General features: G+C 43.5%; 1 protein-coding gene across 3 annotated transcripts in view; it reads left to right on the top strand.

The window, feature by feature from the left end:
- PRR5L (proline rich 5 like) overlaps positions 1-12594 on the top strand; it is a 75361-nt gene that overhangs the window by 23182 nt on the left and 39585 nt on the right. For all 3 annotated transcript variants that reach the window (XM_029061139.2, XM_029061138.2, XM_007658799.3), the window contains exons 2-3: positions 6613-6910; positions 9472-9552. In XM_029061139.2, coding sequence (XP_028916972.1) covers positions 6741-6910; positions 9472-9552 — 251 coding nt within the window. In that variant the 5' untranslated portion in view covers positions 6613-6740. The remainder of the gene's footprint in view (positions 1-6612; positions 6911-9471; positions 9553-12594) is intronic.

The following is a 12594-nucleotide window of genomic DNA, read 5'->3' as shown; positions in this document are numbered from 1 at the left end:
AGTAAAGGGCAGATTTTAGTTGTGTTGTTAAGGTGGGACTGACTGGATTTGGTGATGGATTGAATATGTGGGTTGAATGAGAGAGAGGAGTCAAGGATAACACCAAAGTTATGGGCTTGTGAGACAGGAAGGATGGTGGTATTTTCTACAATGCTGGGAAAGTCGTGGGCAGTAGAGGGTTTGGGTAGGAAGATAAGAAGCTCTGTTTTGGACATGTTAAGTTTGAGATGACAGGAGGACATCCAAGTAAAGATGTCTTGAAGGCCGGAGGAGATGTGAGACTGGAGAGAGGGAGAGACATCAGGGCTGTAGATGTAGATTTGGGTATCATTCCCATAGAGGTGGTATTTGAAGCCATCTACTGCTTCTAATAGCCAATCACAGCTACTACTATCATTTCTAAAATTATTTCTAAAAAAGCACAGGAAAAATCTATATTAAAAATCTGTGAAGAGAAAATTTAATAAATGGGAAAGCCCTTGTTCAAAGAAAGAAAAATGCAATATAACTCAAGATAGTATTTTTATTTTAATCATCTCTTGTAAAAACGTGCCAAGTCTGATCTATAAAGTTCAGGTGCTAAGTCAATATAAAGTTTCAATCAATCAGTGGAATTTATTGAACACTTACCGTATGCAGAACACTGTACTAAGTGCTTGGAGGAGTCCAAAACAGCAGAGTTGGTAGACATGTTCACTGCTCACAATGAATTTACAGTCTTTACTCAGAAAAAAATGTTCTCTTGAATGATAAATTATGCAGGTTGCTGAATTGTTATGTTAAATGAAATTTTCTTGTGTCTCACTTTCAGTGTGCTTCCCTTTACTGGCATGAGTCTGTCTCTACTTATTAGAACTTGATTTCCCCAGAACCTCTGAATAAAGTATTCAGTTCCCTTTGGCTCTTTTCCTATGTGGGTTATGGTTTATAATTACTAGCTTTTTTTTTTCCCGGGAAGCCAAGAGCAATTAAAACAAAGAAGTGGGTTGCTTCTAAATCACTCTTTTGAAGTGTTCTACTCCTTAGAACATTAATATCCCCCTGACTCATTTACAACTAGTGCCTGCATAGAACCTTTGTGTGGATGTATGGAAAGCAGCATGGCATAGTGGATAGAGCACGGGCCTGGGAGTCAGTATGTCATGGGTTCTAATCCTGACTCTTCCACCTGGCTGCTGTGTGGCCTTAGGCAAGTCTCTTAACTTCTCTGTGCCTCAGTTACCTCATCAGTAAAATGGGGTTTAAAACTGTGAACCCTATGCAGGACAGGGACTGTATCCAACCTGATTTGCTTGTATCTAAGCCATCGCTTTGTACAGTGCCTGGCAAATAGTAAGTGGTTATCAAATACCACAGTTATTATTATTTGTAAATTTACCAATCAAGGATCCCAGGATCTGAAGAGTGGGAAGGGACTATCAAGCCCGATGGAAACTAACAGTACCTCCTTGGACCTGATATGTATCAATCAATGGTATTTATTGAGTACTTACTGTGTTCAGAGAACTGTACTAAACACTAAGCTTAAAATCTGAGGAGGAGACAGAAATGAAAGTAAATTATGGGTATGTAAGTAAGTGCTGTGGAGCTGAGGCTGGTTTGAATATCAAGTGCTAGGAAAAGTACAGGTCCAAGTTCATACAAGACACAGAAGGGAGTAAGGGGAATGAGTGATTAGTCAGAGAAGACCTCTTGGAGGAAATGTGATTTTAATAAGGCTTTGAAGGAGGGGAGAGTGGTGACCTGTCATATGAAAGGGGTGGGAATTCCAGGCCAGAGGAGGAACATGGGTAAGGGGTTGATGATGAATTAGACCAGTGAATAGGCTGGTGCTGGAGGAGCAAAGGGTGTAGGATGGGTTGTAGTAGAAAGTCAGAAAGATAAGATAGGAGGGGGTAAGCTGATTGAGTGCTTTAAAGCCAATGATAAGGGAGTTTCTCTCTGATGTGGAGGTGGATGGACAACTATTGGAGTTTTTTTTGAGGAATGGGGAGTTGTGGACTGGATGCTTTTTTAATAAAATGATCCGGCCAAATGAGTGAAGCATGACTGAAGTGGGGAAAGACAGGAGACAGGGAAGTCAGCAAGGAGGTTGATGCAGCAGTTAGGTGGGACACCAGAAGGGGTGGAGAGTGCTGGAGGCTGTGGATTAATATGTTGCTGGTTTGTTTAGTTGATGGGATATTTCCTGTGTGCTGTCAATTCCACTAGCTTCTCCTCTGGGTAACTCTGAGGGCTGGATTCCTTCCAAGACTGTCCTGTCAACCTCAGCATAGCAGTTGGAGAATGATCCTTGCCATGTTGGGAGGCCCAGCCTTTCCCCCTTCAGTTGACCACTTTAGGCCTTCTGAAAAGGCAGAGAGTTTCTACCAGGTTCATTATGATAATCTGGTCCAAGAGGAAAGAGAAGTAGAGGGAAGTAGAAAACAAAAGAAGCTTGCAGCATCCAAATATGACAGTGTCACTAGTTGTTTTGGTGCCAGATGGGATTGATAAGTAAATCCTGATTCTATGTTCTATTAGTCAGGATTCCAGGATTGCCCCGATCAGTTCTACTGCTGAAGGTTTCGCTGCTCTTGAAAGAGGTTACATTCCAGATAGCCTGCCAACACTTTTCTTTGTGTACCTGGACTGACTTGAGTGGAAAACCTGGCTCTTAAGTGAGAAACTTACAGAGAAAGCACCAGACATCTAAAATAAGTGTTTAACAAGTTTCATGGAAGGAGATTTTAGATTTTCTAAAACATCCCTGAAACTGCGGATTCCTGGGCTTTCTCTCATAATGAAATATATCCCGACTCTGCCCCTTGTCAGCTGTGTGACTTTGGGCAAGTTGCTTCATTGCTCTGCCCCTCAGTTACCGTATCTATAAAATGGGGATGAAGACTGTGAGCCTCACGTGGGACAACCTCATTCCCCTGTATCTATCCCAGCACTTAGAACAGTGCTCTTCACATAGTAAGCACTTAACAAATACCAACATTATTAAATATATGAACTTTCTTGGCACATGTCACTCTCATAACCCCTCAAGTTTAAGATCCTAGTAAAAATTATTCATATCCCATAATTATACGTATAAATTGTACTTATGGTACATTTAGACAAGGGAAATTAAATGTGCCTCAAGTGACTGGAGGCTTAGTTGGAAATCAGACTTCATTTTTATCTCACCATGCTGTCAGGATTCACAAATGGTTACTGTAAGGTGTGAATTAAGAAATACCAGATTCCACTTGTTTCTTAGGCTAAAGGCATGATTCTTTTCTTTTGTAGGTGGGATTCTGTTAATAATTGGCTTTGTCAGGCAAACTTTGTTCTCAGTTCAACTAGTTTAATATTAATTGTGGTATACGTTAAGCATTTAATGTGTGCCAAACACTGTATCAAGTGCTGGGGTAGATACAAGATAATCAGGCCAAACACAGTCCCCATTCTACATGGGGTTCACTGCCTAAGGGAGAGGGAGAACAGGTATTGAATCCCCATTTTATAGGTGAGGAAACTGAGGCACAGAGAAATTAAGTGACATGCCTAAGGTCACACTGCAGGCAAGTGGCAAAGTTGGGACTGGAACCTAGATCCTTTGACTCCCAGGAACATGACCTTTTCACTGGGTCACCCTGCTTCGCTGACTATAGTCTTTGGAGGATTCAGGTTAGGTGGATTTTGACAAATCCACGAAATACCAGTGATGCTATCGAGAACATCCTGACTTTTCTCAGTCCCTTTATGTGTTCCAGGCCTCTACTAAATATCATTAATTAATTAATTCATTCATTCATTCAACTGTATTTATTAAGCATTTACTGTGTGCAGAGCACTGTACTAAGCACTCGAGAGAGTACAACACAACAATAAACAGATATATTCCCTGCCCACAATGAGCTTATAGTCTAGAGTATCAGTCTCAGTGGCCCCTATGAAGTATCTGGGAGAAACACTCAAAGGAAATATGACCTGAGGTTTTATTCCCCTTATGTAGAAATAAACCTCTATTCACGTCACTGCTCCTAATACTGGTACCCATCTTGGGAGAGTTGAAAGAAACACTCCATTCCTCCTGGACTGCTTGCAATGCTGGAACCACAGGTTTTAACTACTTTGCTCTTCTTCAGAGTAGATAGATGTGTTTGACTTGTATAGGGAATGTAAGCCTCTCTTGCTGCGACAGGGAACTCTAGCCTCTTTTCCCCTCTAATAAACTGTTGGAATAACTGGCATCTGACATTAATACAAAGTTTGCACTCAGAGTCCATTTGGGGGGATGGAATTAAGGGAAAGGTGTGGGGCACCTGGCTAATGCTTAGAATTCCTTTACTCCCATTCTCTCCTAGACCCCCTCCAGTCTGGCTTCCGTCCCCTCCACTCTACCGAGACTGCTCTCTCTAAGGTCACCCATGACCTCCTTCTTTCCAAATCCAATGGCTCCTACTCCATTCTGATCCTCCTTGACCTCTCTGCTGCCTTTGACACTGTCGACCATCCCCTCCTCCTCCATACCTTATCTCACCTTGGCTTCACGGACTCCGTCCTCTCCTGGTTCTCCTCTTACCTCTCTGGCCAGTCATTCTCGGTCTCCTTCGCTGGCACCTCCTCCCCCTCCCATCCTTTAACTGTTGGAGTTCCTCAAGGGTCAGTTCTTGGCCCTCTTCTGTTCTCCATTTACACTCACTCCCTCGGTGAACTCATTCGCTCTCACGGCTTTGACTACCATCTCTACGTAGATGACACGCAGATCTACATCTCCGCCCCGTCCTCTCCCCCTCCCTTCAGGCTCGCATCTCCTCCTGCCTCCAGGACGTCTCCACCTGGATGTCGGCCCGCCACCTAAAACTCAACATGAGCGAGACTGAGCTCCTCATCTTCCCTCCCAAACCCGGTCCTCTCCCAGACTTCTCTATCACCGTGGATGGCACGACCATCCTTCCCGTCTCTCAGGCCCGCAATCTCGGTGTCATCCTTGACTCATCTCTCTCGTTCACCCCACACATCCTATCCGTTACCAAGACCTGCCGGTTTCACCTTTACAATATCGCCAAGATCCGCCCTTTCCTCTCCACCCAAACGGCTACCTTACTGCTACGGGCTCTCGTTATATCCCGGCTAGACTACTGTGTCAGCCTTCTCTCTGACCTCCCTTCCTCCTCTCTCGCCCCACTCCAGTCTATTCTTCACTCTGCTGCCCGGCTCATCTTCCTGCAGAAACGATCTGGGCATGTCATTCCCCTTCTTAAACAACTCCAGTGGTTGCCTATCGACCTCCGCTCCAAACAAAAACTCCTCACTCTAGGCTTCAAGGCTCTCCATCACCTTGCCCCTTCCTACCTCTCTTCCCTTCTCTCTTTCTACCGCCCACCCCGCACGCTCCGCTCCTCCGCCGCCCACCTCCTCACCGTCCCTCGGTCTCGCCTATCCCGCCGTTGACCCCTGGGCCACGAGCTCCCGCGGGCCTGGAACGCCCTCCCTCCTCACCTCCGCCAAACTGATTCTCTTCCCCTCTTCAAAACCCTACTTAAAACTCACCTCCTCCAAGAGGCCTTCCCAGTCTGAGCTCCTCTTCTCCCTCTACTCCCTCTGCCACCCCCCCTTCACCTCTCCGCAGCTAAACCCTCTTTTCCCCCTTTCCCTCTGCTCCTCCACTTCTCCCTTCCCATCCCCACAGCACTGTACTCGTCCGCTCAACTGTATATATTTCCATTACCCTATTTATTTTGTTAATGAATTGTACATCGCTTTGATTCTATTTAGTTGCCATTGTTTTTACGAGATATTCTTCCCCTTGACTCTATTTATTGCCATTGTTCTTGTCTGTCTGTCTCCCCCGATTAGACTGTAAGCCCGTCAAACGGCAGGGACTGTCTCTGTCTGTTGCCGACTTGTTCATTCCAAGCGCTTAGTACAGTGCTCTGCACATAGTAAGTGCTCAATAAATACTATTGAATAATGGAACGGGAGGAAATACTGTAAATTCATAGTGCGTGAGTGTCTGTGTGTGTGTATGTAGTTTTTTTTATGATTTTTGTTAAGTGCTTACTATGTGCCAGGCACTGTACTAAGTTCTGGAAGAGCTATAAGCTAACCAGTTTGGACACAATCCATAATCCATTTGGGGCTCATAATCTCCATCCCCACTTTGCAGATGAGGTAAGTAAGGCAAAGATAAGTTTAGTGACTTACCCAAGGTCACAGAGCAGACATGTGGAGGAGCTGGCATTAGAACCCAAACCCTTTGACTCTGAAGCCGGTGCTCTTGCCCCAAGACCACTCTTGTTCTCTTAGGGTCTTCAGAAACCCCAGGTAGTGATCCGTTGCTGCATGATGGATATTTTGAGGTGAGAGGGCAATCTGAGGCAGCTGATTCCCACCAGATTAGCCTGAACCTCTTCCTGCCCTCCCCCCATTCCACCGTTAATACTTAGGGTTGCTATCTGTTTGAAAATGAAAGCCAAACAGTTTCTGCTTAAGGAGAAGCCCAGGTTATATGTGTGCACCTCATTCTGTCTCTGGGTGGGTGATTGTGCCTTGGTTAGGTGGACTGGGAAATTCCAGCCCAAGTCTCTGTAAGAGGTACTGCTATATTTTAAGTACAAGCTACTTTTTACCTTTCAGGTCTTGATCAAACCTGTGACTGTGAAGGAGAGTGGGCCAGGGAGACGAGTTTCTGGCTTGAAGAAAAGTCAGCCACTTGGGAGACCAGCCTTTGAGCAGAGAAGAGGCCTTCCTCACTACCTGAACCTATGACCGGAGGCTCCATTCCAGCCCTGAACTTTCCCACTGAATTTCACAAAATGGGCTCCTTCCGTAAGCCCAGACCCCGTTTTATGAGCTCCCCTGTCCTGAGCGATCTTCCTCGATTCCAGGCTGCCAGACAGGCTCTTCAGCTGAGCTCCAACTCGGCCTGGAACAGGTGAGGGAGGTGGGACTATGGAGAGAGAGGGATTGGGGAGGAGAGATTGCATGTGATCTTGGAAGTGCTTTCTAACTCATTACATTCTCTGAGGGACCCAGTGGCTGCAAGAAGATTAATTCTAGTATTCACATATAGCATGACTAGAACATATGATATTTTCAGAGAGACCTGAGTTTTTCTCATTAGTTCTCCTTCTGAACAATTCCGAGAAAGTGTTGGTGGTATTCCCCATTCCTGGGTACCAGAATTTGAGTTCAGGGAGGTCCAACAGTCTGGCTGAAGGTTGTTAGCAAGTCAGAGGCCCATTTCAAAAACTTTCACTGGCTACTTATTCTCCTCATGACAAGCAGTAGCTCCTTATCATTGGCTTCAAGGCTGTCCAGCATACACATTGATTCTCTTCACCATCTCACACTCTCTTCTTTTCAAATTGACCTGCCAGTTGTACTTGGCTCATGATTCTTCCACCTCCAACTTGCTCATGTCATTCTCTTTGTCTGGAATTCCCTTCCCCTTCAAGACAGCCAGACCCCAGTTCCACATCTTCAGAGTCCTCCTGAAAACCCAACTCCTCCTGGAAGCCTTCTGTGATTGATTTACACCACTCCAAGGAACATCAAGCCAACCACCTCTTTAGAATTTATGTATTTACACTCATGCTTAGTGCTTGCATAAATACCAATATTTAGGTTAGTGATATACATATAATGATCTATGTAAACTCTTCATTTATCCACATATTTATTCATCTGTATCATTCTACTATAGTCATGCTATTTCCAGTGGTATCCCTATTCATCCTTCTGTGTCCACTATTTGTAAATCTTTTTACAGATCTCTACCCTTTTAGATTCCTTGAGGCAGGAAACTTTTTTGCCTCTATTGTACTCTTCCTACTGTTTAGAGCAGTGCCCTGATCATAGTAATGTCTCAGTAATTTGATTGATGATGATGATGATGATGATGATGTTGTGACAGAGGCAGATTTGGATAAATCTCAGGTATGCCATTTAGTGAGTTGAAAGAGTACAATGATGGGATTCCAGTCTTCACCTGTCACAGACTAACTCAGTGACCAGGGGGAGGTGAAAGTTTCTTTGGGCCTCCATTTCCCCGTCTATTAAAAGGGAGAATAATATTACCTATCCTTACACACATGACACAAATTTGGGAAGGAAAAAAAATGGGTGATAAACATGAAAAAACTATGAGCCCTCTGGGGAAAAGGCACTATAAAAATACAAGGTAGTATTATTTTTGATCTTCACTCACCTATCTAAATTTCCTAAAGATTCATCAGTATGTCTTCCTCTGCCTCTTTTCATATTTTCTGTTTGAAGCAGACTGTAAGCTTGTCGTAGACAAGAAACGTATCTACCAACTTTATTTTACTGGACTCTTCCACGGACTTATTACAGTGCTCTGCCCACAGTAAGCATTCAGAACTAATCATATTTATTGAGTGCTCTCCGTGTGTAGAATACTGTACTAAGCACTTGGTAGAATACAATTGATTGATTGATTGATTACCCTTACTTAATCTCAGTGGTCTGGGAGAAGTGGGCACTGTTGCCCATTCCACTTCTTCCCAGGGCAACCAATTAATTAATTAATCAATCACTGTCAGTGTTATTTTTGACTATCTACTGAGTAAATACTACTGTGTTAAGTGCTTGGGCAAGTACAGTAGATTTCAAAATTGATCAAAGGATTTATTGACCAGTTAACATATGTGTGTAGAGAACTGTGCCAAACCCTTGGGAAAACAATAAAGCATAATCCCTGTCCTCAAATAATTTACAGTCTTTAGGGGGCAAAGAAACATAAAATAAATTACAAATAGGAGGAAGAAGAGACTAGAGAGCTAGATATGTGAATGAACAGTAGCTTCTTTAAATCACTATGCATCCTGGGGTTGAGGAGGAGGTCACGTTTATTTATTTGCGGATTCTTTTTTTTCCAGTCAGTGGTATTTGAGTGCTTACTGTGTACCTGAGCACTGTACTAGGTGCTTGGGAAAGTACAAAACACTGGAATTTGAAGGCATGATCCTTGCCCTCAAGCATCCTACAGTGTTACACCATTATTATTGTTATTAATTATTATTATGCCCCAATCCATAGTTCAAACAGGAACAACAAAATCCTGATGGAAACTCAGGCCCTCTGCTGTTTCTGGGTGACATATATGAGCTTTGGAATTTCTCCAGGTCTGTTGCTGAAAGGCAAGATGTCTTCTTACAGCATGTAGCTCTGCTTGCCTATTAATCATTCCTACCACACTATTATTGGCTCTGGCGGTAAAAAATATTTGCTCAGCTTTGAGAGTGAAGGCTGCTCTTGAGTTTATTCTGCTCTTGTCTTCCTTCCTCCCAAGGACTTTGGGAAGGAAGAGCGATGAATTCCCGGGCAGAAAAATTGGAAGTGCTTGTGTCACTTTAATGGTCCTGACCCACCCATTCAGAGATTTGAGTTACTCATTAAGACGACGACTCTATGTTTTGGATCATTCAGATGGGGTTATTTATGATGGACTCTCCATTTTCTCTTTTCTGACAGTGTCCAAACTGCAGTGATCAATGTGTTCAAAGGAGGAGGCTTACAAAACAATGAACTGTTCGTGCTGAATGAAAACATCAGGTATGTTGCAAACCATGGCAGGGATTTCCTCATGGAATGAGTTTATGGGTGGAGATTTTCCAGTCAGGACAGTGTGCCTGGTGCATTTTCAGACTTGTGCCCTAGGGAGAGACTAAAGGAATATGACTAAAGTTGAATGGGCACTTGAAACTATAGAGCTTGGAAACCCATCTAGACTATTGATTCCACAAAATGAGGGGATTGCAGGAGATCTGGATGAGGACTATGAGACTGAAAGGTCAGTTCTTCCCAAATTTTGGTTTTCAAGTGTCTTTTGGGTGTCACATACATTAGCATATATTATAGCTGTATATATGGTGTATATACACATGTTTGTATATATAAATATATGCTAGGGAAAGGCTTCCATTTCCTTCTGTCTTTACAGCCACATTTATCTCCATTTCTTGTTTCATCTTTAAAGATAAAAGACTGCATTATCTGTTCATCAGAGTTCGCTAAAGTGCAGTAATTATCCTGGAGAATGTATCATTTTTATCCTTTTATTCCACACCAAAAAGGAAAACTTTGGGCTAAGGGAAGAGTAACATATATTTGTGTTCACCATCTTAAGAGTGCACATTTTATGTTTATCCCTCTTCCTGTGGGAAAGATTTGGGTCTGGGTGGGTATATGTCAAAAGATCAATAGGGAGGGATTAGACTATGGTGCTAAATCACCCTTGTCTACGTTTCTTAGTTCTAGGTCCAAGTTAGGAGTAGGATATCCAAACTGCTACCAGGTTAATCCTATCACTTACCCTATCCCCCCTTGAGTGTAGTGGATAGAGCACGGGCCTGAGAGTGAAAAGGTCATGCTTTCTAATCCAGTTCTGCCATTTGTCTGCTGTGTGGCCTTGGGCAAGCCACTTCACTTCTCGATGCCTCAGTTACCTCATCTGTTAAATAGGAATGAAGACTGTGAGCCCTATGTGGGTCAGGGACTGTGTCCAACCTGATTTGCTTGTATCCACCCCAGTGCTTAGTAAAGTGCCTGGCACATAGTAAGCACTTAGCAAATACCATATTTATTATTATTATTATTATTATATTACTGTATCAGCCTTCTTAATGACCTCCCTGCCTCCTGTCTTTCTCCATTCCAGTCCATACTTCACTGTGCTGCCCTGATCATTTTTCTACAAAAACATTCAGGCCATGTTACCCCATCCCTCAAGAAACTGAAGCATTCATCCTTCTACCTCCACATCAAACTAAAATTCCTCACCATTGGCTTCAAAGCACTTAATCACCTTACTCCCTCCTCCTTCACCTCGCTACTGTCCTACTCCAACCGAGCCCACATAGTTCAGTCTTCTTATGCTAACCTTCTCACTGTACCTCAATCTTGTGCATCCACTGCCTGGCCTCTCACCTATGCCCTGCATATGGAGTAGAACGGCCTCTCTCCTCATATCTGACCTACAATTACTCTCCACCCTTCAAAGCCTTACTGAAGGCACATCTCTTCCAAGAGGCCTTTTCTGACCAAGTGCTTATTCCCTCTTCCCCAACTCCCTTCTGCATTGCCCTGATTGCTCCCTTTATTCATCCCCCTTCCCAGCCCCACAGTACTTATGGAAAGATCTGTAATTTATTTTTTCCATTAATGTCTGTCTCCCCCTCTAAACGGTAAGCCCCTGTGGGCAGGGAATGTGTCTGTTTATTGTTATATTGCACTCTCCCAAGCACTTGGTACAGTGCTGTGCACACAGTAAGTGCCCATTAAATATGATTGACTGACTGAGTGAAAGGGAAATAGCCTGAAGTGCTAAACATTCTTTCAGTGGTGTTTGAGCTGGAAGAGAAGTGTTTTTCAAAGAAATTGAAACTTTCCTGCACTTGCTCCTTTATGATGCAAGCCACATCTGAAAGGGGTGAAGACTTTAGATATTGAAATGACCAATTCTTAAGAGTTCGAAACTAGGCTCCTGCACATTTGCAGAGAGTTTATCTCCAAGCTAAAGTGTGCTGGCTTGCTGCACATATGCCCACATCTGGAAGGGCCCACCCTGAAATAAACACAGCTGCCTTCATTCTGGAGTTGAAAACAAGGAAATAAGTACTCTACCATCTAAATTAAAATTGGAGGCACAATTAGTCGTGTCTTACTTTTGCTTTTTGAAGACCAATTTTACCCAATAGGATGGTCAAGTAAACACTAGTGAACACCAACAAGTGAGAGAGAAGATGAAATCGAAGGAGAGGTGAGCAAGCCAAAAAGCAATGAGGTGGAAAGGGCTGGAAGGATCTCTGACTCTTGGTTGCCTGGGAAGCAGGGATCTAGTCTCCACTTTCTCCGTTTGGGGAAAGAATCAATCTAGTCTGAGAATAAGTCCATCTCCCAGTGGACTTGGTGAGGATGTGTGTGCTCATTCCAAACCTTCCCATTCATTGGTTTGTCCCCCCTGAGTTCCTGTCTCGCTTGTTTCTTTACATCTCCTGTATTGCAGGACATCTTTAGGGCTTCTGAAAGACCCTTGTCTTTCTTCTGAGGTGGCTATAATTTGGAGCTGGAGAAGCTAGTGGGTCCTGCCTTTCCAGGAGAATAGGGGCATGAGTGCACATTGGTAGAATGCTTAGGGTTCTTCCAGGAAGGAAAGGAAAGCCACAGTCAGAAGAGAGTTGTTATTCTTAATGACTTTTTCAATGGGCTGTTCTTTTTTAAAACCTGTTTTTTCAGCTTACTGTTTGACTGTTTTTATGTGATGGAGTAAAATAGAAGGGAAATGAGAAATGCTTGGCTTGTGTTTGTAAAAAAAATAATAATAAAGAAAATAAAAAATAAGTGCATACACACGTGCTCACACACATACACTACACACAGAGTGCAGGGAGAAGGCAAATGCTTACCTCAGAACTTATCTTACCTTGGCCTTCCTTCCACATTCCAACCCTGAAGACTGGTAGCCCTTTTACTGCCAGAATGTCAGAGACGAAGGTTCAGGAAACCAAAGATGAGTTATTTACAGCCAAGCCAAGGGAGGAAACACACAATTTCCCTCCTACTCCAGAGTCCTTCCGTAGCTCACCATTCCTCCTT

The sequence above is a fragment of the Ornithorhynchus anatinus genome, chromosome 3 (assembly GCF_004115215.2).
Source record: "Ornithorhynchus anatinus isolate Pmale09 chromosome 3, mOrnAna1.pri.v4, whole genome shotgun sequence".
NCBI lineage: Eukaryota > Metazoa > Chordata > Mammalia > Monotremata > Ornithorhynchidae > Ornithorhynchus > Ornithorhynchus anatinus.
Note: the sequence above shows the minus strand (reverse complement) of the source record. Positions and strands in the feature narration are given on the sequence as shown.